This window comes from Schistocerca nitens, chromosome 2 (genome assembly GCF_023898315.1).
Source record: "Schistocerca nitens isolate TAMUIC-IGC-003100 chromosome 2, iqSchNite1.1, whole genome shotgun sequence".
Classification (NCBI taxonomy): domain Eukaryota; kingdom Metazoa; phylum Arthropoda; class Insecta; order Orthoptera; family Acrididae; genus Schistocerca; species Schistocerca nitens.
Genome location: NC_064615.1, coordinates 306,387,484 through 306,411,381, shown reverse-complemented (window position 1 = coordinate 306,411,381; position 23,898 = coordinate 306,387,484). Strand labels below are relative to the sequence as shown.

The 23,898-nt window shown below is 37.1% G+C and overlaps 1 protein-coding gene across 5 annotated transcripts in view; it reads left to right on the top strand.

The window, feature by feature from the left end:
- LOC126236071 (exostosin-3-like) overlaps positions 1-23,293 on the top strand; it is a 310,079-nt gene extending 286,786 nt beyond the window's left edge. For all 5 annotated transcript variants that reach the window (XR_007544868.1, XM_049945127.1, XM_049945126.1 and 2 more), the window contains 2 exons: positions 9,827-9,934; positions 22,093-23,293. Coding sequence is in view for 4 of the 5 variants with exons in the window: in XM_049945126.1 (XP_049801083.1) it covers positions 9,827-9,934; positions 22,093-22,191 (207 nt within the window). In the remaining variant the exon portion in view is untranslated. The remainder of the gene's footprint in view (positions 1-9,826; positions 9,935-22,092) is intronic.
- The last annotated feature ends 605 nt before the right edge of the window (positions 23,294-23,898 follow it).

Here is a 23,898-nt window from a genome sequence, read left to right as displayed (position 1 = left end):
CAAAACTTTATCAGCTTTAATGGTTTTCTCAAATGAATAAATTTCTCTATGTTTTTTAAGCTAAGCTGACTTACAGGAGTCTCTATTCTTTCTCTGTCATAATAAAGTTTATTATTTTTCGATGTAATATTTGGAGTTAAAAGATAAATAAAAATGAACCAGTGCATAATTACTAAACCTATATCATATCTGTATGGTTAATCTTTTCTTGATGACAGATGATTTATTACTCAACTGAAATAATTTACTGACTTATTAAAAAAATATTATAAAATAAATGAAAACTGACTGAGAACTACAAATAAGAATTCCAGAGACGAAAGCAAAATACAAACATGATAAGCTTTTACCAAATGCTATTTAATATTCAGTCATAGGAAAACTACATTAATGACTGACAATAATATTCTTGTTCCAGAATGATTGAACTTGGAAATAGTTAGTAATTTGTACATTTATTCTAAATGTTTGGATCAACCAAAATATTAGGAATTTCTAAAAGTGTGTAAAGAAATTGAATATAAGAATAATGAGCAAATTACTGCTTTCACTGAAAATAAATATGAAATTATACCACAAGATAAATGTGAAGATAATTCTGTTGATGTTTCAGATGACTTCATTACTGAAAATAAAGATGTAATTAGAGAATATTTTACGACAGGTAGAAATAAACCAACAGATTGTTTTTATTTAGTTTAAAGTTAATCAAAAGCACCAAAGAAATAGACAGAGATACTTTAATTTTTAAATATTTTCAGACAGGATAACATACATTTAAATCACATGTATCAGAGTTTGTTTGTGGTGATTTCAAGTTTGACGATTTTAAATAAATATGTAGAAAATGTTGAAATGATCAATCTTGATTTTTTACAAAAGACATGACTAGGAAACCAGATGAAGATAAGTTCAGAGATAAAATACAACATTTCATAAACATTAATCAAGAAGGTTAAATATAACATAAACATTAAACAAGGAGGCTAAAGATAATGTAAGCATTAAACATAACATTGAACGTAAACATGAATGTTCAATTTGAACAGTAAACAAGAAACATAAATAATTTCTTAATGTTTTTCATCTCTATGAAATAGAAGAGTAATGTAACAATTAAGAGAGGAATTTACAAAATGGAAAAAACTGTCAAGAACAGAATATGAAAAACATAAAGAAGATCAACCTATTATCGGTGTTATTGATCATGTTAAACAAGGCATTGAAGCATTCTACATCTACATCTACATTTACATCCATACTCCGCAAGCCACCTGACGATGTGTGGCGGAGGGTACTCTTAGTACCTCTATCGGTTCTCCCTTCTATTCCAGTCTCGTATCGTTCGTGGAAAGAAGGATTGTCGGTATGCTTCTGTGTGGGCTCTAATCTCTCTGATTTTATCCTCATGGTCTCTTCGTGAGATATACGTAGGAGGGAGCAATATACTGCTTGACTCCTCGGGGAAGGTATGTTCTCGAAACTTTAACAAAAGCCCCTACCGAGCTACTGAGCATCTCTCCCGCAGAGTCTTCCACTGGAGTTTATCTATCATCTCCGTAACGCTTTCGCGATTACTAAATGATCCTGTAACGAAGCGCGCTGCTCTCCGTTGGATCTTCTCTATGTCTTCTATCAACCCGATCTGGTATGGATCGCACACTGCTGAGCAGTATTCAAGCAGTGGGCGAACAAGCGTACTGTAACCTACTTCCTTTGTTTTCGGATTGCATTTCCTTAGGATTCTTCCAATGAATCTCAGTCTGGCATCTGCTTTACCGACGATCAACTGTATATGATCATTCCATTTTAAATCACTCCTAATGCGTACTCCCAGATAATTTATGGAATTAACTGCTTCCAGTTGATGACCTGCTACTTTGTAGCTAAATGGTAAGGGATCTATCTTTCTATGTATTCGCAGCACATTACACTTGTCTACATTGAGATTCAATTGCCATTCCCTGCACCATGCGTCAATTTGCTGCAGATCCTCCTACATTTCAGTACAATTTTCCATTGTTACAACCTTATTATTATCATTATGCGATAATGTGTTAAAAGCAATTGAAAAAGGAGAGAAATATAATAAGAAATGGTTCCTTATCGCCATGAAGGAAATTTTTCTAAGTTTCCTATTCCATCAACACCGTCCGAGTCTTCATTTGAGAAAAGTATACTTCATAATGAAAGTCCATCTCTGTAAAGATGAACACAACTTTAAGAAAAGCCAAAAATGTTAGAAGAAAAAGAAAAATAGAAAAGGATTTTACCTCTAACTACCTATATTGGTCCAACAATAAAGAATTATACTTGTGATCACAAAGATAAATTTTTGGTTTAGGTTTCGGAAAAGGTCCACACTATATTCAGGATTCTGAGGTTAAATTTAACGATGATCACATCTTAATCAATGAAAAACATTATAAAACATCTGATGATTTGCTGAAACTCTTTACTGAAAGTAATGTTGAAGATGAATATTACAAAGACGATTCAGACAGCTACAAAGACATTAATTTCGACAAATACTATATTTCAAAATAATGATCCTTCATCGAGTAAATCACTGTGGCATCTTTTTACAGATAATATTATTGATAAAGGTGTCCATCCACCTCAGTATCAATCATTTATAATCAATTAACATGTTGAAGCAGTTTCATACCTAACTTCAGTAACCGCTTTCGGTGAAGCTCAGTTTTGAAATGAGGGGCGCCTTGACTCAATAACTATACCAAACTGATCACAAATTATAACAAACTGCTCGCCCCCCCCCACCACCACCAAAAAACATTGTTTTCAAATCCTTATTTAATTCAAATTAGAGGCACATGGTTAGTTAGTGAGTCCATTAGATCCATGATAAATCGTCATGATGTAGAATGAGTCATTTTACATTCACATCACAAGTTAAACTGTAAATATGGCTTCATGCTGAACATTTCAAAGGCTTTTTAATATACAGATTGAGTTATTTATTCTCAACTACTACATGCTACACCTGGCTATACTAGAAACTTGTCTACAGAATAATGGTGATTTTATTATTATGTTTTCTGATGTTCCATTCAATTCCGACTGAGTCAAAGTTTATTGTTCTGAAATACACAAATATAAAATATGATGATAAGGATGGAAGCGGGCGAAAACTGGAGCATGCAGGGCAGGAGAAAGTCATTAAAGAAGAAGAGTGTCTAGTTGTTACGACTATGGAAAGACGTAACAGAGGTAGATGTAGCTGATGAAGATTAATGGAAGTGTAAGGGACTGGACTATGGATAGAAATGTCAGTGTGATTTAATAGTTCTTCGAAAAATTTTGGGTGTTATTATATATGTGCAAGATGTTGTGAAATGAGAAGAATGTACGAGTAGACTGAGGTTGCAACAGATTGCGGAAATTAGCACGTGTACATTGCGATCCAATTAGATGAGTGGTGATGGCAAATTAAATCTCATGGGAAGATTCCAAATGACGAAAATATCAGTGGTAGGCGAGAAACTTCGAATGGTAATACGTTTGCTGTTATGTATTACTGTACAAATGTTGTTCCTCAACTCAATGCTATAACCAAGAACTGATGAAAATGGGACTGGTGATCCAGATGTGTGTAAGTATTTTTTCTCTTAAGCAAGGTGAAAATAGCCTAGTCACATGTGAGACTTCTCTTGGAGTGGTATAGATTGCCTGATTTGTTGTGTGTGGAAGTACCATTGGGTCGTCAGTTACATTTTGTTCTGAATATTTGTTTAAAATCGAGCACTATTAATTTTCCATTTTTAATAATGAACGCTTCTATCACAATCGCCACTCCTCATGTTACTGTAACAGTGCCAAAATCAGTGTTCAACATTGAAATCGAGATAAGTATTATCACTCCAAAGAACATAGGGAGAAAAATAATGGAATCAACATTAAACCACATTCAACAAAACAGTTTTGTCAGGCCCTTCTCCAGCGAGGCCCACCTGTGAGTTGGATGTCTGCATTTGAGAGTGAATGTATAGTTACAGTAGAAGGAATGTGGTAAATCAGGAAGTTCGTAAAATCTCTATGATATTACTGATGTCTATGAGTGACATTCCAACTAGCTACATGTAAATACATACAAACATGTATTAAAACTTATTCTATAGATCATGAATATGACATTGGGTAATGATGTGGAACAGTTACTTTAACATTAGTTTTCTGTAGACAAAATAATTATTTTTTTACAGTTAGTACTCCATATCTAAAAATTCGTCTAATGTAGAAGGAGTTGTAATTCATAAATTCTTTTAATTTGTTTTCAAAAATTTTGGTTGGCTATCTGTCAGACTTTTAATGCTATTTGGCAAATGACCAAAGATTTTTGTGGCAGCATAATTCACCCCTTTCTGTGTCAAAATCATATTTAACACGGAATATTGAAGGTCATCCTTTCTTCTAGTGCTCTAGCTATTCACTTTTCTGTTATTTTTGAACTGGGGTTGGTAATTAATAATAAATTAATAATAAAGTGAATATATGTATTCCGAATATACTGTGAATATTCCGACTTCCTTAAACAAAATTCTGAAAGGTATTCTTGGGTGGGCTCCAGCTATTATTCTAATTACACACTTTTTTTGCAATGAATACGTTTTCTCTTAATGATGAATTACCCCAATGTCCACCTGCTTAACTGGGTGGTAACATGCTTTCCTCCCTTGCAAGCAGGACTGGACTCGATTGTTTGAAGATTTTCTCCACTCATGGACTGAGTGTTGTGTTGTACTCATCATCATTTCATTCTCATCACTGGTATGCAAGTCGCCCATTGTGGCTTCAACTGCAATAAGACTTGCAATCGGCACCCAAACTTCCCTGGATGGGGCCTCCAAGCCAACAATGAGATATGCTCATTTCCATTTCCCCAAAATATGATGCCATATGAAAGGAGTGAATGGAAATAGGGATAGTAGGCTAATTTACTCGTATGTTATCAATAAAATTTGCAATAACCCTAACAGCATAAGTACCTGAAACATTGTGTTTCTTCCAATTCAGTTTCTCATCAATGCACACACTCAGAAATTTGGAATATTCTGCCTTAGCAAATGACTTCTGTTCACAGTCTATATTAATCAATGGTTTTATGCTATTTACTGACAGAACTGTATATACTGTGTTTTCTCAAAATTTAGTTAGAGTTCATTTGCAGAGAACCACTTAATTATCTGAAAGACATTATTTACAATTTCCTCAGCTGATTCTTGTTTTTGTATGTCATTACTATACTTGCTTCATCAGCGAAAAGAACTATCTTTACATCTTCATTAATATGGAGTGGCAAGTCACTAATATATATTAAGAACAATAATTGACCCAAAACTGAACCCTATGGGACACCCTTCTTGATATCTCCCCAGTTAGAGAACTCTGCTGTTTATCTTGCATGCATCTGTACTGTTAATTTCAACCTTCTGCATTCTTCCAGTTGAAAATGAATTAAAGTGGCAGTTGAACTTAAGTAATGAAAAGTGTGAGGTCATCCACATGAGTGCTAAAAGGAATGCGTTAAACTTTGGTTACATGATAACTCAGTCTAATCTAAAAGCCGTAAATTCAACTAAATACCTTGGTATTACAATTACAAACAATTTAAATTGGAAGGAACACATGGAAAATATTGTGGGGACGGCTACCCAAATACTTCGTTACATTGTCAGGACACTTGGACACTTAGAAAACGTAACAGACGTACTAGGGAGACTGCCTACACTACAATTGTTCGTCCTCTTTTAGAATACTGCTGTGTGGTGTGGGATCCTTACCCGATACGACTGACTGAGTACATCGAAAAAGTTCAAGAAAGGCAGCACGTTTTGTATAATCGCCAAATCTGGGAGAGACTATCACAGAAATGATACAGGATTTGGGATGGACATCATTAAAATAAAGGCGTTTTTCGTTGCGACAGAATCTTCTCACGAAATTCCAATCACCAACTTCCTCTTCCGAATGCGAAAATATTAGTTGACACCGACTTACATAGGGAGGAACGATCACAAAGATAAGATAAGGGAAATCGGAGCTGGTACAGAATGATACAGGTGTTCATTATTCCCGCGCGCTATACGAGACTGGAATTATAGAGAATTGTGAAGGTGGTTCGATGAACTTTCTGCCAGGCACTTAAATGTGATTTGCAGAGTATCCATGTAGATGTAGATGTAGAATCCCTTTGTGCACTGTCCCCCTCATACCACAATACTTAAGCTTATCGAGAAGAGTTTCATGAATCACACAATACCCCAGTGGGTGATGTTCCATTATTCAATGCATTTAATATTTGATCAGTGAAAGCATATATAGCATTTTCTGTTGAAAAGCCCTTCTGAAAACCAAATTTACATTTTGTTCGTACTTCATTTTTTCAGATATGTGATGCTACTCTTAAATATGTTACTTTTTCAAGGATTTTGGATAAAGCTGTCAGAAGTAAGACTGAGTGATAGTTGTTAGCACCAGACCGACCCTCTTTTATATGCAGTGGTTTAACAATAAGGTATTTCAGTCTATCTGGAAAAATTCCCTGTTTCAGTGAGCTGTACATATGTGGCTGGGAATCCTACTTATTTGTTGCTAACAAGCTTTTAGTACTCGGTTACAAATGCCATCAATACCATGTGCGCTTTTACTTTTGAGTGAAATTCTTGTTTTCCTAATTTCAGTAGGAGAGGTGGATGGAATTTCAGTTTTATGATATTGCATAAGTAGTTTCTCTTCCATCTTCTGCTTTGCATTTTTTAATGAACAGCTGGATCCTATTTCCTCTACAACACTTAAAAATGATTTTTTTTAAATGTTTCCTACCTCTAACTTCTTGTTACAAACTTTTCATTGAGCTTGATAGAAACACAGTCTTCCTGCACTCTCGATTGCCCTGTTCCCCTTTTAACAATATCCCAAATTGTTTTAATTTCGTTATCAGATGTGCTAATCTCAGACATAATGCACAGACTTTTGGACTTTTACTAACTTTTCTTAATAACTGCAGACGTTTTTATAATGTTTCACTGTTTCTAAATCATTACTCCTTCTAGCTATAAGATACATTTCACTTTTCTGTTTATAATAGATTTTTATCCCTTTAGTAAGCCATGGCTTTTCAGATGGTTTCTTACAACTATATTTCATTGTTTTTGTAAGGAAACTGTTTTCAAGTGTCTTCACAAAGGTATCATAAAACAGATTAAACATGTATTAGCATGAGGTTCCTTCTACACCTCACCCCAGTCAAACTGTTTCAATCTTTCCCTAAAACTTTTAACTGTTAAATCGTTAACTAGAACTGTTTACATTACTGTATTGAGCTATGTCATACATTGTAACTAGCTATGCACCATGATCAGACACACCATTCTTAACAGTAAAAGTTAATATTTCATTAAATTTATCTTTGCCTATAAAAACACTGTTTGTCAATGTGCCGCTTTCCTGTGCCACCTGAGAAGGAAAATATATAACTGATGTCAAATTGAAAGAACCAAGTAATACGTCAAGGTCAAACTTTCTATCCAAATCTTTTATAAAATCTACATTGAAATCCCCACAAACGATAGTTTACTTCCCTCTGTCTGACAGTTACCGCAACAAAGAACCCAGGTTTTCAAAAATAGCTGAATATTTCTCAGTGGGGACCTATACAAGGCTACAACTGTAAAAGTACCATTAGTTTAAGCTCACAGGCACGTGCATCTATATGTTGCTCTACACAATTTTTTTTATTTCCAAACTTTTCACACTATGACAGATTTTAACACACATGGCAACTCCTCCTTTCTCCATAGTGTCTCTACTTATATGTGCTGAAAGCTTATATCCACCTGCATTTACCATTTCCATACCTGTCGCTATATAATGGTCACACAGACATAGTACATCTCTTCCACCCTCAGTTTCTAAATCTTCTAAACAAATAAAAAGCTCATCTACTTTGTTTTTTAATCTTCTGATATTCTGACGCAATATGCCAACATCATTTTTCACTGTGCCTTTATGAGAATCTAGTGACACACTAACATTATTTTTCACTGTACTGTTATGAGAATCTTGTGATATTTTAACATATCTGGTATCTGCCCGTCTGAGCTTCTCATTAGGTTTAATTTCAATTTTAGATGATTGTACACTGATCTTAGCCTAAAAAGAAAGTACTTCCTGAGTTTCAGTGCCCCCCCTTAAAGATTTTGCTATCATCCCAGTCAACTTATCCTTCCCTTTCCTTTGAGATGCAGGCCTTGTCTTGTGAAGTCCCACCTACACAATACCATTAACAGGAACCAAACCTATGACAGACAAAGCAGCCACCCAAAGCATCTGATGTAGCTCCATGTTGACCCACCATACAGACCTGTTTAGTTGGGGCCCATCATACCGCGTGAAAGCACGAATCCATCCAACATCTGCATGGTTCGTTACAGGTGCTATTTTTACCAGGTAACACTCAATATTGTAGCTCTGATCCCTATCAATACTGTTTCCAGCTCCAACCCACTACCCCAACATGATCTTGCTTCGTAAAATCCTTCCACAATGATCCTACATCCCCTGTCACTTGGCTAGGACATGCAATGGGTTGAAAATACTTGTGACTGGTACCTGTCACCTAATTTTTCCTGCAAGACCTAGCCCGCACCTCTTCCATGGATACTACGTAACAGCAGAACTTATTTCCTACTTTGTTCTTTTTTTGTAACATTTTGTTTCCTGCTGAAAATCTGTTGAGTGCTTTGAACCTCTTCCTATCTGTTGTTTGTGCCAATGATGAAACTGTCAGATACAGTTCTCTTTCTGTGGCCCCTGTTCCTTGCTACCACTTCCCACCTGTCTTCACCCTTCTCCAGCCTTAACCTTATCAGTTCCTCCCTAGCACAATCCAGTTCAGCTCTAAGGGTTCTAATCTTCCCTTTTTGTTGAGCTATTTTCCTATCCCTTGAACATAGTCTGCAACACCATCGAAGAGACCCATTTGCTTCCACAGTTGCCATGCCACTACATTCCCCCAATATAACCATCTGTCACAACAGTTGCACAGAACTCCAGAACTAACTTTCCTATGGAAGCTCAAACACTTCTAGCTCATGGTTGTCTACAATATTTTTACAAAATTTATCTAAACAATAAGAGCAATATCCTATTCACTACAGATAACAAGAGTTACTAAGTTATGTGGAACACTAATATACGTGTATATTATTAATATAGTAACGTCATGCAGTTAAATCTACATTAAAAATCCAGACTTATTTAACCGAAAAATTAGGCCTAAAATTGTGTATGCACGACTTGTGCTTTATGTGTTTTCATAAGAAATAAAAGATAGAATATAAAACCTTTAATTCTCCGGTTATATACGACACTACTAAATATATGTGTAATGAAAACTACCTAAAGTCTTCACTTAATACTTAAGCAAGTCAGTAAACATACGTCCAAAGTACGTGGAAACTGGCCCTTAGGTTATGTCTTTGTTTCTTCGAGAAATACTTTGAAACTAATGAAACCTTCAATAGATAATATGAAGCAAACTCTGATTACCTTCCTTACGATGTAATATTAACTCATAGTTATTATAGAATTAACTACTTATCTTCACGAGCTCAATATTCAAGCGTGTACTGTCTGCGTCAGGGCTGTGCAGTTTACGCCAGGGCTGCCAACGGCTACCGCCAAGTTATTGCCGTTTTAAATTTGTATTTGTTATTTCAACGCTGTAAATCCCATTTTATCAAATTAAAAAGAAATAATTTTATCTCATGTTTTATTTACTTCATTGTACCTTTATTTTTTTCAGGTGGGCTACCGCTGGGAAATTGGCAGCTGTCCTAAATGTATCGACTCACTTTCCAAGACCTCTTCTCATTACCGAGAGAGAAGTAAATGCATCAACTTTTTTACGGAGGTATTGTCTGCAACAGCTGAACGTTCCTCACATATTTTTCCATGTGCTATTAAGTTTTGAGTTGAAAGGGTGTCTTCACTGAACAGCACAGCACAGTATCATTAGAACTCAGAAAACAAATCAAAACTGCAAAGTAATCATGTACGAAGGGACTTCAAAAAGTAATTTGTGAATATCATCCCACGCTGAGATCACTATGCAACAAAAGTGGCGAAATGTCTGGAGGGAGTACATTTGCCGGATTTCCTGCACGCACAATTCATTTGCTGTGCAGCTGAAAGACGTATCTCAGTGTGGGAGTGAAAATGGCGCAGCAACTAGAAACATACTCCAAAGTTTAAGCAGGCACGACGGTATGATTCTTATGGATAAAACTTCTATATCGCAGACAAATTCACTGTCGGACTCTGGCGATGTATTCACTATATGGATTGTTGGGAACAACCGTAGTGCAACGGTGTCAACAAAACTTTTGTGCAACGCTGCACAGACGTGCGTGATGCTGATCAGGAAGGAAGGCTGTCTTCGGTGACCATCGATGGTAATGTCCAAGCAACTGGAAAGCTGAAAGAGCATTTCACGTGGAAAAAAAAATTCCAGCGATGAAGGCGTTCACAGAGCATTTCTCAAATGCCTCGATGACCTAAAAGTAAATCTCTATCGCCGGAGAATTGCAAGATGTGTAAAATGTTCCATCCGTTGGTTACTGAGAGTTGGTTAGTGTGATGAAAAACATTATCTTGTATCTCTGTCACTTTGAAGTGTACACCACGTACTGCGCCACCCTTTAGATACCACTAGCTCTTGGTTGATACACTCTACGAATATCCTCTAGCAGCACTTCCATTCGTAGGTGAAAAGCAACGTCGCACAATGTAAATTACTATTGTAATACCACAATAAGTTGTACTGACAAGAACTTGCCACCACTCAACGACGTAATCTGTGTGACTTGAAACAATCGTCTGTACTAACACGACGACGTCATGTAAGACTGGATATTCAGCTTCTTACGTTATAAATCACAGTACAGCTCGCTACCACGTCACTCTGTACAAAAGGATGGGCACAATAACACTTTTGTGGTATAATGGGGTCAGTAGTAGCTATCTGCATATTAATTAGAACAACACATCTAACTATCAGGTTTCACTAAGTTCGAAAGACTAACTACCACCAAAGCTAGTATCAATCACCACAAAAATACTAAATGCGAGAGTCTACTGGGAGTAGGAATGATATATTTACTTAAACAGTAACGGAAACCTATAGCGAAGCTTACTCTGTGCACTCTGAAAACACAACTAAACACTTTCGCGACAGTTTAGGTACCGGAAACAACAGCTTTCGTATGTAACTGATGAATAAGTCACATACACCCGTTGTCCTTTGTAGTTGCTCTTCTTTTAAAGCTTCAACTAATAACCGTATACACAAGTATTCAGTGTAAACGTCATAATTTTTTACGTAAATTTCAGAATACGTTCTAAAGCCAAAGATACAATTTAATAATGCTTATCTTTCGTTGCCAATCAACGATAACCTCTATAAGTAGCTCCTTGTTAGAACAACGTTCTTGACGCTACTGAAATTCTGTCGTATTAAACTATTTCGTAAATCTCAACCTTTCAAAATTAAGTAGAATAACTCTTCCTTTATAATTAATGACTTTTCAATAAAAGATAAACTTGCTTTCCCTATCTAAGTAAATATTAATAAGCGTCCTATTTGTTGAAAGTTATTAACTGAAAAATACTATTCCTTCTCTTTAGCATTTGATTTCTTTGAACTTTGCTTTCACCAATATGCCAGTCTTTTGCTATATTGGCCTTTGGATTTACTTTGTTATGATAAGATTTATTCGAGGTATTCGTCTGCTTTGAAATATACTTTTGAATAATTTTCTTGTAATAATTTATGGATAAAGGACAAGTCGAGTAGTGACTTTTTTAGTTTAAAACAGTTAATTCTTTATTTCCTGCCATTAACTCTTTTACAGGTAAAAGTCAGCAGTCAACTTTTCGAGCGATAGTTCTCTATTCAGAACCCCACTACGAGGAAATGTATTAAAAAAAATTAAATAAAAATCCTGAGTGCCCTCTTCCAGAGAGAATTGGCGTGTTCTCTAATAAATGCTTGTTGATTTGCAGGCTATAGACAAGGGGAGAAGGTATCTGTTTCTCTATAAGTTCCTGTTTGTTTCTCAATAAATAACTATTGCGTAGGACAACCGTTCTCTTTAATATGAATTACACATTCAGTACTTCCAACGAGATTTCCTGAATTTATCATATTACGACACTCACGCCGAACTCACCATAAATTCTAACAGAATATCGTTAAGTCACTATCCTCAGTGCTCGCGTACACTTATACAATCACAATAATGCAATGCAATGCTACTACCCTTAGTACGTGCTTTAATATTAAACCACAAAACAACTAAATGACTTCGGTGAAACCGTTTTATCACATACACCATTCAACGGAAAATTGCCCAAAAGGATTGAAACACGGTTCGCCTGCAAACGCGTGGCAATGGAGCAGCATAACGCACCATTAATCATAAACAGGTGAAACTAATCCCACACTTCAATAAATCGGAGCTTTCCCTATACCTAGCGAGTCTACACTTTACCAAAATCTGTGAAATAATCAATTGCTACACAAGCCAATAATCTTCTCAATATATCTTTTTAAACGACTTTTGACTGCTTTGACCACACTTGAGTTCCATCCCCATTGCAGAGTGATTCACGTCTCGTACGTGTGAGCCGATCTGATCACACTCTTGAGATAATTCATCTCGAGGCGCACTACTCGAACAATATTTAGAAACTGAATTCAAATTCTAAAAGGATAAGCCAAGAACCCATTCTTTGCGAACAAACATATCACGCTAATTCTCTCTTTAACAATAGGTGTTCCCTCTTAGCAGTCACCGGCAAAGGTTTCTAGTGGCGGGCTGCATCGTAATTGTTTTCTTTGCCGCACGCCGCTGTTCAGCAGTCGGCTGTGCGTTGCAAACTTGCTGACTTGAATAGACACGGCTCTTCTCGAACAACAGGCGTCACATATCTACAACATTTTAACACAAAAAAATATGATACAACGCTACCAACTTCTTAACTAACTCTTCATTCACTCAAAATACTACAGTCGATAATAAGTTCAAGCGATATTAACAAGTGATGCGCTTTTTCGAGCTGAAGGCCTCTGGAGCATTATAATCAGTACTCAGTCTATTAGTTAGTCTGACATAATAATATGTAAATTATTTTTTGAAGTCCACTTGTATATTGCAGCGTAAAAATATAACTCTAAACAATATGTTTTGAATAATAAATTGAAAGATTGATAGATTTGGTCATTGTTTTAGATCTAGTGGTACATGATCTTTTCTTAAGAACTTACTCCGTGGAATAATACTGAAGGAAAGAGAGTCACAGTACTAAGAAGGAGCTGCCATAATAATATGTAAATTATTTTTTGAAGTCCACTCGCATATTGCAGCGTAAAAATATAACTCTAAACAATATGTTTTGAATAATAAATTGAAAGATTGATAGATTTGGTCATTGTTTTAGATCTAGTGGTACATGATCTTTTCTTAAGAACTTACTCCGTGGAATAATACTGAAGGAAAGAGAGTCACAGTACTAAGAAGGAGCTGAGCGACGTAACAGAAAGTTGGCAGGCGTGTTTCTAGATCATAAAGGTGATGTTCAATCAAAGTCGCGCAAGGAGCGCAAATCAGGTTTGCTTTAAATACACGCTGTAACGGTCGTGAGGCTTTAGTTACCTTTAAGACTGAATGTGGAGAGGTGATGCTAGTCAAAAATGCTTTTAAGACGTCACTACGAGTTTGAACGAGGTGGTGTAATAGGGCTACGAGATGCTGGATGTTCCATTTACGATACTGCAGAAAGATTTTGTAGGAATGTAGCCATTGTACATGATTACTGCAGCGTTAATCACGGGAATGTACGATCGCTAGTAAACTAGGCTCCGAGCAGCCACGTGGCATTATCAAGAGTGAAGACCATTTTGTTCGGCGTATAGTTGTGGCGCATCACACTGCATGTGCAACTACAATTTGAACATCAGTTGGCAACAGTGTCACAGCGAAATGTTACAAATCGGAGCTCCGAGCCAGACGCCCTGTAGCGTGCATTCCACTGACCCAAAACCACCGCTATATGCGACGGAAGGTCAGTGGGAGGGGGGCGGGGGGGTAGGGGGGTAGGGTGGAGATGTGTTGTGTTTTCTGATGGGAGCTGGTCCTATCTCGGCGACAGTGATGGCCGTGTGCTGGTTAAAAGGAGGATAGTTGAGGGTCTGCAGCCAACCTGTCTGCATCATAGACAATCAAGCTGCACTGGGAGTTACTGTCTAGGAGGCCGATTTCGTATGAAAAGAAAGCAGAAGCACTCTCGTGTCTATCCCATGTACCTTGACTGCAAATTTGTAAGTCAGTCTGGTAAATTGACCCGCTGCCATTCACGAACAGCATTTCAGAGAGTGTTTTCCAACAGGATAACGCTCTTCCACGTACCGCTGTTGTAATCCAGCGTGATCTGCAGAGTTTTGACATGTTGTCTCGTCCTGCTCGATCATCATATCTCTCTCCAGTCGAGCACATACAGGACATCATCGGACGACAATTCCAGCATCATTCACAAACAGTATTAATCGTCCCTGCATTGACCAACCAAGTGCAACAGGCATGGAACTCCGTCCCACAAACTGGTATCCGGTACCTGTACGACACTGTAATGATTTATCTCACATTTACATTAACCTGTGATCTTGCAATGCTAATCACTGAAATATATTATATACGCAACCGTATTCCTGAAATTTCGTTACTCCACATTATTTTTTTTTTGATACTGCCAGTTTTTTACCATCGGTGTACGTTCTGGCACCCACCTGTCATCTTGATATCCTGGTCTTACTTTATGCTGTGGCCATAAAGCGCTTACCCTTAGCCTGCCGTTTCTGTTTCAGTAAGAGTGCTGCCAGGACGTGAATAACCCTTGATATGACTCAACAGTCACCAAATATGACCTTATATTTCATTTTTATTTGAAGTTCCCTTCTGGACAGCCTGATTTAGATTTGCCTTGATTTCTGTAAATGAAGTGAACAGTGGGACGATTTATCAAAAAGTATATAGCTCCTCACTTCCCTAGCTTCTTACCGTTGAGGTAGTTATTCGAACAGGACATCAACGGCGTGATGCCCTTTGTACAATTTCCACTTTCCCTCTAGTCAGGTATTTAGTAACGCAAATACCATGCTTAACTTGTCCTGTAGAAACACATACGAGATGGGACAAAAGTCTCTACTTTCTGTAACCTGATTGGGTACAAAATAAACAACATTGAATTCTGGTAAGACTGAAGGCTTTATTGGAGCTACAGGATTATTCGGAACATGTTTTCTCGAATTATTTTCCAAGTTTGCTGATACATGTCAGACGGGCTGGGAGCTTAAGCGTACCTCTTTACACAGCCGTTTATTAGTTTCGTCACCCAATGAGAGCCCGCCTGACCTGTGACAGCCCACTGTAGACCCTTAGAAAACATCTTCACAACAGGCTATAATCAACCAAGAACAATGTCAGTGACGTTAGATTCAAAAGCACTGCACTCTGGTATTTGAATCAATGGAAATGAAGTCCCATACTTCTTGACAGAGCTTAGGAGAACGATGTGGGAAACCCGCACCGCCATACTAGGCAAGGTCCTAATGGAGGTGCCAACCTCCGACTGTAATGTGGATGAATGAATATGATGAAGACGACACAACAACACTCAGTCATCTCGGGGCAGGTGAAAATTACTGACCCCACCGGGAATCGAACCCGGGACCCCGTGTTCAGGAAGCGAGAACGCTACCGTGAGACCACGAGCTGCGGACATTTTTAATCAATACATATGTGAAAATTTTATAGCGATGCACCGCGATATATGCATTTGTAAGTATCACAACCAAACAAGATTATCTGAATGTTTTCAATCTGTTACGATGGGTAGTGGTTTTTGGCCTACCCTGCATACTTCTGTGTCTAAAAACCTACGCTTAGTTGCGTCTGTTCGTGTGACCTGCCCGTGCAAACTCACCTCCATAGCGTATCGTACTTTTCCATCAGCATCAATCCGTAAATATAGGTTTTGATTGTATCTATCATCCATTCAGATTTAGAACATGTTAATGATGTGAGAGAACACGTTACTGGCAGAAATATTGACCAGTTCAGCCCTTCCGTAAACCAGTATTGAAATGGTTGTTAAAGGCAGGCGTATATTTAATTCCAGTGCGTTGGGTGGCTAAGGAATTCGGTTCAGTACCTACAACACACAGAATACATGCAACACTTCTTTACACTTCCCACCTGCTACGTTTTCATGCTTAGCTATATCTAAAAAACAAACAGGTGCTACATTCAGCATTAGGAAGAGAGCAACAGTTAACTTAGAGTTAGTATGGCCCTCTGCAATGAACACTAAAAATTAAATACAACGGACGCGAATCGTGATGCAGAAAACTCTGTATATTACTCTCAAACATACCAGTTTACCTTCAACCAAGATTTTCTTTTATTACGCATAATTAGTTGAAAATAAGACTAATGCATGTAGACACATTTATTACATAGATTTCTACCTATCAAGTTTGAAAAACTGATCGGATGTAATTATTTAATATTGTTTACTCAAAATTTAGAATTAACACCAAGCGAATTTATCTGTATCAAGATGAAAAGGCAACCAGCTGCACTTACATACTTTCATTCAAGGCAGTTAATACCATAATTTACCTTGTTAAATAAAGGACAGGTTGACACTGTCGATGCACATGACTACTTTTCTCGATGTCGTTGATGAGTAGTAAATTAATTCTTTTCAAAATGGCAAAGGAGACAGGAGTACAAATATCTGTAGGTAATGTTGAAACATAGAAGTACCGAAAACATACCAGTTTTACTGTTCAAAATTGATGAATTAGAACAGTTGCACTGAGATGACTTTCTCCCTATACACTGTTAATAACGAGCTTACGTAAAAGTTCTTCCCCTTTAGCAGTTGAGCAGTCATTATCTGTGTTGAATAAGTTACATAGATTCTTCACGTCTCAGATAGTGTGGGTAGGTATTACTCACAATGACGCCATCCAGATCCGTTATCCCTCATGAACTGGTGGTACATTAACCTCGCGGCCATATGTTCTTGCATCTACGACAAATACTTTTTAGAGATGACTTATGAATGCGAAAATTCTTTTCACACCACTTCTTCATACAATTTTATCAAACTTTAATATCACTTTAACGAACTTTTTAACTGTGAACTTGACAGCGTCATCGGCACAGTAGTACTCCACTGCCTACAAGCCAGTTTCACTGTGACCAGGTTAAGAGCACCCGGCTCATGCAAAATAAAGCGCCAGAGGAAAAGACAACATAGTTCTCCGGCTTACGTGTATGATTATTGCACAAGTGAATTGCACATAGTAAAGTTTCCTTAGGAATCGAATAATCATTTACAGTTAACAACATATTTTACATGGTTTTTCACTTGTTAACATATACACGTAAATAAACATTCAGGTATTTAAGATCGAAGACAATATCGTACTTGTGCAAGGTTCTTTCACAAGTTAGTACACATTATGATAACAACGACATTTTGTAAGATATAACATAATCAAGAACTTTTTTTAAAATTTCATGGTGTACTGATATTTTTTACTGCCGGTTCTCTTCTCTTTTGTATCATCATACAGTATGGCAACACCTTCGAAACGTCAGAAGCTGACTGTGTTGTTCTTTCAGATGTTACTGGTTAGAAATGCTAGAGACTGAGACTGTTGTTTATTACCACTGAGGGTATACAGTAGGTCTTCTGTCAATCCTTCTTTCTTCCTGTCCTGTTTCTCCTGTTGTCTAGATTCTTTTAATTGCATGTGTCACGTAAAACATATTAAAAATTGTATTCTGAATATGTTTGCCATCATTATGTTATTCTTGTTTATGTGCTTGTCTCTCTTTGTGTTTATTCTGTTTCACAGAGATTATGTCCTTTCAGTGTGACTTTCGTTTGCGTACAGTTGATTTATTCATGTCATTCCTACTCCAGATTTTATTTGCAATTTCTTCCATCAGTCTGTTTCCCTCTCTGTTTGTGTATTTGTTGCTATTCACTTAGACATTAATTCCATGTACAAAGTAGGTTCCAAAAATTTTGTCACAGTCCTCTCTATTTTTTTTTATTTTTTGCAGGAGGAGAATGAAATTTTTGTGGACATACTTGGAACATTTAGCTATACATTGAGCCTACTCAGTGTAGCTTCCATCAGCTGTGAATCATATGGCCCAACGTTCTTTCCATGATGCAAATGCACTTTGGTAAAATTCTTGGGATTGACTTTTACACCGTCGCTTGACACAGGAAATAAGGTCTTTCTCACTATCAAATGTTTTACCGCGCAGGTGGGCCTTCAGACGACGGTAAAAATCAGACGGAGCCAAGTCCGGACTGTAGGGATGAGGAACAATTTTCAAACCCATTTTCCTGATTTTCTCCTGCGTCATAAGGGCTGTATTTATGAATGTTTGGCATTGCGATGGTGTAGTCTGATGAGCTGACTCTGAAGCTGTGGTCTGTGGCTCTTGATGGCTCGTCGCAGCTTGTCCAATGACAGACAGTAGCAGTCCCAGTTAACTGTGGAGCAAGGTTCCAAAAAGTCAATGGAAATGACACCACACTCATCCCAGAAGAAGAAGGCCATCACCTTTCGCCCTGCTGTTCGTGAAAGTCTAGGTTTCTTCTTCCGAGGGGAACCCAGATGTTACCACTCCATGGATTGAGTTTTGCTCTCAGGTTCGGACAAAAGCAACCATGTTTCATCCTGGGTAATGACGCCGTCAAAACACTGTTTCCACTCTTCAGTAAAGGTCTTCATGAGACCCTCGCACATATTCTCCCTAATCGTTTTCATTTCTCTGGTCAATAATCTAGGCACCCAACGTGCACAGATTTTCCTGTACCCTACTGACTGTTCCAGTGATACCACACTACCCAGTGACAAACTACTCATTTCAGCCAGCTGTCGTGTCGTCACATATCTATTTTTTGGATGATTTGATCAATGGTCTCCTTATTCACAGGAAAATATTTTTATACACCAACTTATAGCTAAATGCTCCACGTATGTTCACAAAAAATTTCATTCTTCTCCTGCATAAAATAAAAAAATTAGAGACGACTGAGCAAAACTTTTTTAACGCCCTTTGTACTGTTATGCCATATTCTATACTGTGTGTACTGCAACACTGCAAGAGGAAATTGTAACTGTTTGCATAGTTTAATTCCAGTATGTATGCTTTCAGATTTTAATAGTATTTAGAACCTTAAGAAGAGTGCATTTGCCACAGCATCTAACATTTAATGTAAGGTCTGGCACCACTATATATTTTTTCTCTGATTATAGTGTTTGAAATGTTTTGTTACGTATGCAGAGAGACTGGATGGTAGACTTCCCTTTCCCTTCAGAAAGGGCATGTCTCAGTCCTGCTGCTAGTGGGACCAACTAGAGACAATACTCATAGCTTTTCGAACAAAACATTCTTTCAGCAGTGACGAAAACAGGGTAAATTTGAATGAAAGGAGGAAAAGAGGAAGGGAAGTATCGGGATGGTAGGATGTGTATGAATAGGTCTCTGAAACGATGTTGAAAGAGTACCACCTGTTACGAGATGGAAGATCCGTCTCAGACTTTTCATGAATTTTGGTAGGTGAGTCCCGCTTAATCTAAGAAATTAATCTAAGAAATGTACGACCCCCCCCCCCCTACACTATTTCCAAACCACACCAACCATTTTCTCCTCTCCTCCTCAAGAAGAAATGTATGGTTCTGAGGGCTAAGAGTGTTTTTTTTTTTTTTTTTGCTTTAAGTGTTTCTTTCTGCAATACTGGGTGATGGGATGTAAGTACTCCCCAGCCTTTTGTTTCTTTTTTAGATTAGATTAGATTTACTTTCATTCCAATTGATCCGTAGTGAGGAGGTCCTCCAGGATGTGGAACATGTCAGAAAAACAACATGACAAATATTTACAACTAAAACAAATAAGCTAATGTACCATTCCACAGGTCCCAAGTGGAAAGATCGTCATTTTTTAATGAACACTATATGAAAGTCATTTTACAAATACTAATGCACTGAATTTAAAATAAAAAAGTTTTTTATTTATTTATAAGGTAATAAACATGTAATACAACTACTATAATACCTATTTACAATGAACACATTACTGCACTGAAATTGTGCAGAAGTTACATTGTATATATATATATATATATATATATATATATATATATATATAAGATGGTTTTACTGAGAAATTCATCAATGGAGTAGAAGGAGTAGGCCACCAATAAATCCTTTAGGCTTCTCTTAAACTGAATTTCAATGGATGTTAAGCTTTTTATGGCTGCTGGCAAGTTATTGAAAATGTGTGTTCCTGAATAATGCACACCTTTTTGTACGAGACTAAGTGACTTTAAATCCTTGTGAAGATTATTCTTATTTCTAGTATTGATTCCATGAATTGAGCTGTTGGTTTGAAAAAGTGATATATTTTTAATGACAAATTTCATTAAGGAATAAATATATTGGGAAGCAGTAGTTAGTATCCCTAGTTCCCTAAACAGGCTTCTGCAGGATGTTCTTGAGTTCACACCACATATAACTCTTACTGCACGTTTTTGTGCCCGGAAAACTCTAGCTTGGCTTGATGAATTACCCCAAAAAATAATCCCATATGACATTATGGAATGAAAGTAAGCATAGTATGCCAGCTTTTTCATTTTCATATCCCCTATGTCTGACAAAATTCGCATTGCAATCAGAGATTTGTTAAGACGCTTCAGCAGTTCTGTGGTGTGCTCCTCCCAGTTGAATTTGTTATCAAGCTGTAATCCCAAGAATTTAACACTGTCCACTTCTTCTATCTTCTTGTCATTGTATGTTAAACATATACTCGTGGGACACCCCTTACAAGTTCTGAACTGCATGTAGTGTGTTTTTTCGAAGTTTAGTGACAAAGAATTGGCTAGGAACCAGTGATTAATGTACACAAATATTTTATTACCTGATCTTTCTAAGACTACGCTTGATTTGCTAAATGAAAATGAAAACGAGGAAAGGAAGCCACTCAGGTACCTAACTAGTAGGTGACTGATGTGTGAGATATAGAAACATGCAACAGTGACAGCACAAAAATGCCACTAGCTTCTGAGATCCTCTAGCGTAAGTACGCACTCTCACAGATACACAACAGACCACACGGACTCACAAGGACGTCGACCCGTGGCAGTGCTCTTTTCTTTATCTTTGTTATTTTAGTTTAATGGCGTGTGTGTTAGTGGAAGAGCTCTCTGTGTCACAGTGCTATAATTCCAATTGCACAAGGTCCAATCCTATATACTTCCTGGGATTTATTCACTCGGTTTTGGCTTTTCTCACCCCAGAAAATGGTTTCTGCATTTGAAACATATCAAATAGTGTCACGGTATGTAATATATGCCAAAGTGTAGGACACGCTATAATTGGTTGAGTAAGCCAGTTCGAAATTCAGAAGGAGGCAAGGGCACATATCTTTCAATATGACCGTGTCCATCAGAGTTCAGTGGGATTCCAAGTAACCTTTGAATTCAGACAGCTTTATTTTTTATTTTTTATCTCTTTATTTCGTATTTGGAGGGCCTAAGTAATATTCGTGGCTATACATTCTCACATTTATCTAGATGCAGTGAACCTGGGGGGGGGGGGGCGGGGGGGGGGGTGAGTCCTGTGGTAACACACAGGTGGTTTTATGAATGCAGTGGATGAGCTAGCAGTTTTAATATTGTATAACCACAAAAAAGACATGAGTCATAGTGCATTGGCACATATTTTAATTTTTTGTGTTTTCAGTATATTTAAACTTTGCTGCAAATATTCATTTGTTGTCCAGGATAATGACATTTTAAGGTCTATCTGTTCACTTAAGGCGGTATTCACCGTAAGTCATCAAACTATTTATGTACTTGTTTTCTTTCTTTTTCTGAGACATGTCTGGTTTAAGTAACTTCATGAATGTTTTCTTTCAGGTGTTTGGTTATATGCCGCTCGTTTCTACACAATTAAGGGCTGACTCAGTTTTATTCCAGACAAAAGTTCCTCAGGGTGTATGCTTCAATTCCATTTAAAATCCAAATTATGCTTGGAGCACGAACCATTCACAGTCAGTGAGCGTGGACTTTGAGGTAACAGCTGACTAATGTTGATGCTCAAATGAAATGGCCGTACGGCACTATCAGACAGCGGACCGCATCTGATGTTGTTCGGACACCTTTTGCAAGTCTTCTATATTCGACGCCACTTCGATGACTTGCCCCTCGGTTCAGATGATGAAATGATGGTGAGGATAAATTCTCCGACCAGACTGAGAATTGAACTTGGAACCCACTGATCTGGAGGCAGCAACTCTATTATCCTACGTGCTGCAGACATTCCCGACGTTGTCTCAGAGTGAGAGAAGAGACGTAAAGGAAAGAAGTGCACCATTCTTCGTCACAGCAATGACTGTGGCTTCGTATATCCCAAAGAGGATAACTTCACTTCATATAATTAATATTATTATTGATACAATGAAGCTGTACTATTAATAAATTACAGCTCAATTCTTTGAGCAATTAAATAAGACGCATAAGTACTCAAATAACAATTCTTCATTGGTGCATACTGTAGTTCACTTTTTATGTTTGTTAATATTTTGTACTTGTATATATAAAAGTGCATATTTCCTGCATCCTGCGCTCGCATCAACAATTTTTCCATAAGAATCTGTGTATAGTTGTGAGTGTTCTGCATATACGAAGACAATGTCTTTCACAATTTTTCCTTATATACGAACATGATATTAGTATAAGGAAATCAAGATGAAACAGTATAACAATTTTTCAAAATTTAATATTTATCGAAGCCATTCAAGTTTTTCACTTCCATGTACAGCCTTTTTATGTTTAAGAGCGCCTACCTGCACATCGATGGTAATAGACCAAATAGTTTTCATTACTTACGTGCTTAAAATGTAACAAAAGACGTGACAATGTGTTTATATTACATAAAACTATATGTAAAATTATCATTAGAGGTAGTATACTTCTCTGTTTTTCAGATAATATTGATCTGAATAGCTTGAAATCTGGCAACACAAGCACCAATGAATATGTCATTCTGTGTTATTTTCGAGCACTGGTTGTTCTTCCAAGTCAGTAATTTAATAGATAACTAAAGTGTACATAGGAAGTGTCGTGTATTTATCGATTTTGAATAACAATACTATTTTATTATATTCCTTATTCACAATTTGTTTAAAGTTTTGGAAAAAATAATCAGTACTGCCATTTTCATATAAAACATTCCAGCATGAAGAAAATTATATGCTTTTCTAGTATAAAGAGGAACACCAACAGTCAACTTATCATCCAACATCACCTTTGCTTTTAAGTTCCTTATATTTTCCATCTTTCACTTATTATTATAACTAAAAACGTCTGCATTCAGCACAAAATGTGCATGACAGTAATATACATCTTCTAATGATCGTAAGTAACTGTTGTTGTTTAGTGGATCTAATACTTGGGTATCACAGAGGTGGAACGAGTTCAATTGTTCATACCGGAATGGAATTATTTACCAACACATCGCATCTAGTTTTGGCAACTCGAACTACCATTCTTCATCCTCCTCGCGTTTCAGCTATTGCTTAGCATCCGTCAGCTGATCATGCTAAACAGAAACCAACACACGACGAAATAAAATGGTTCAAATGGCTCTGAGCACTATGGGACTTAACTTCTGAGGTCATCAGTCCCCCAGAACTTAGAACTACTTAAATCTAACTAACCTAA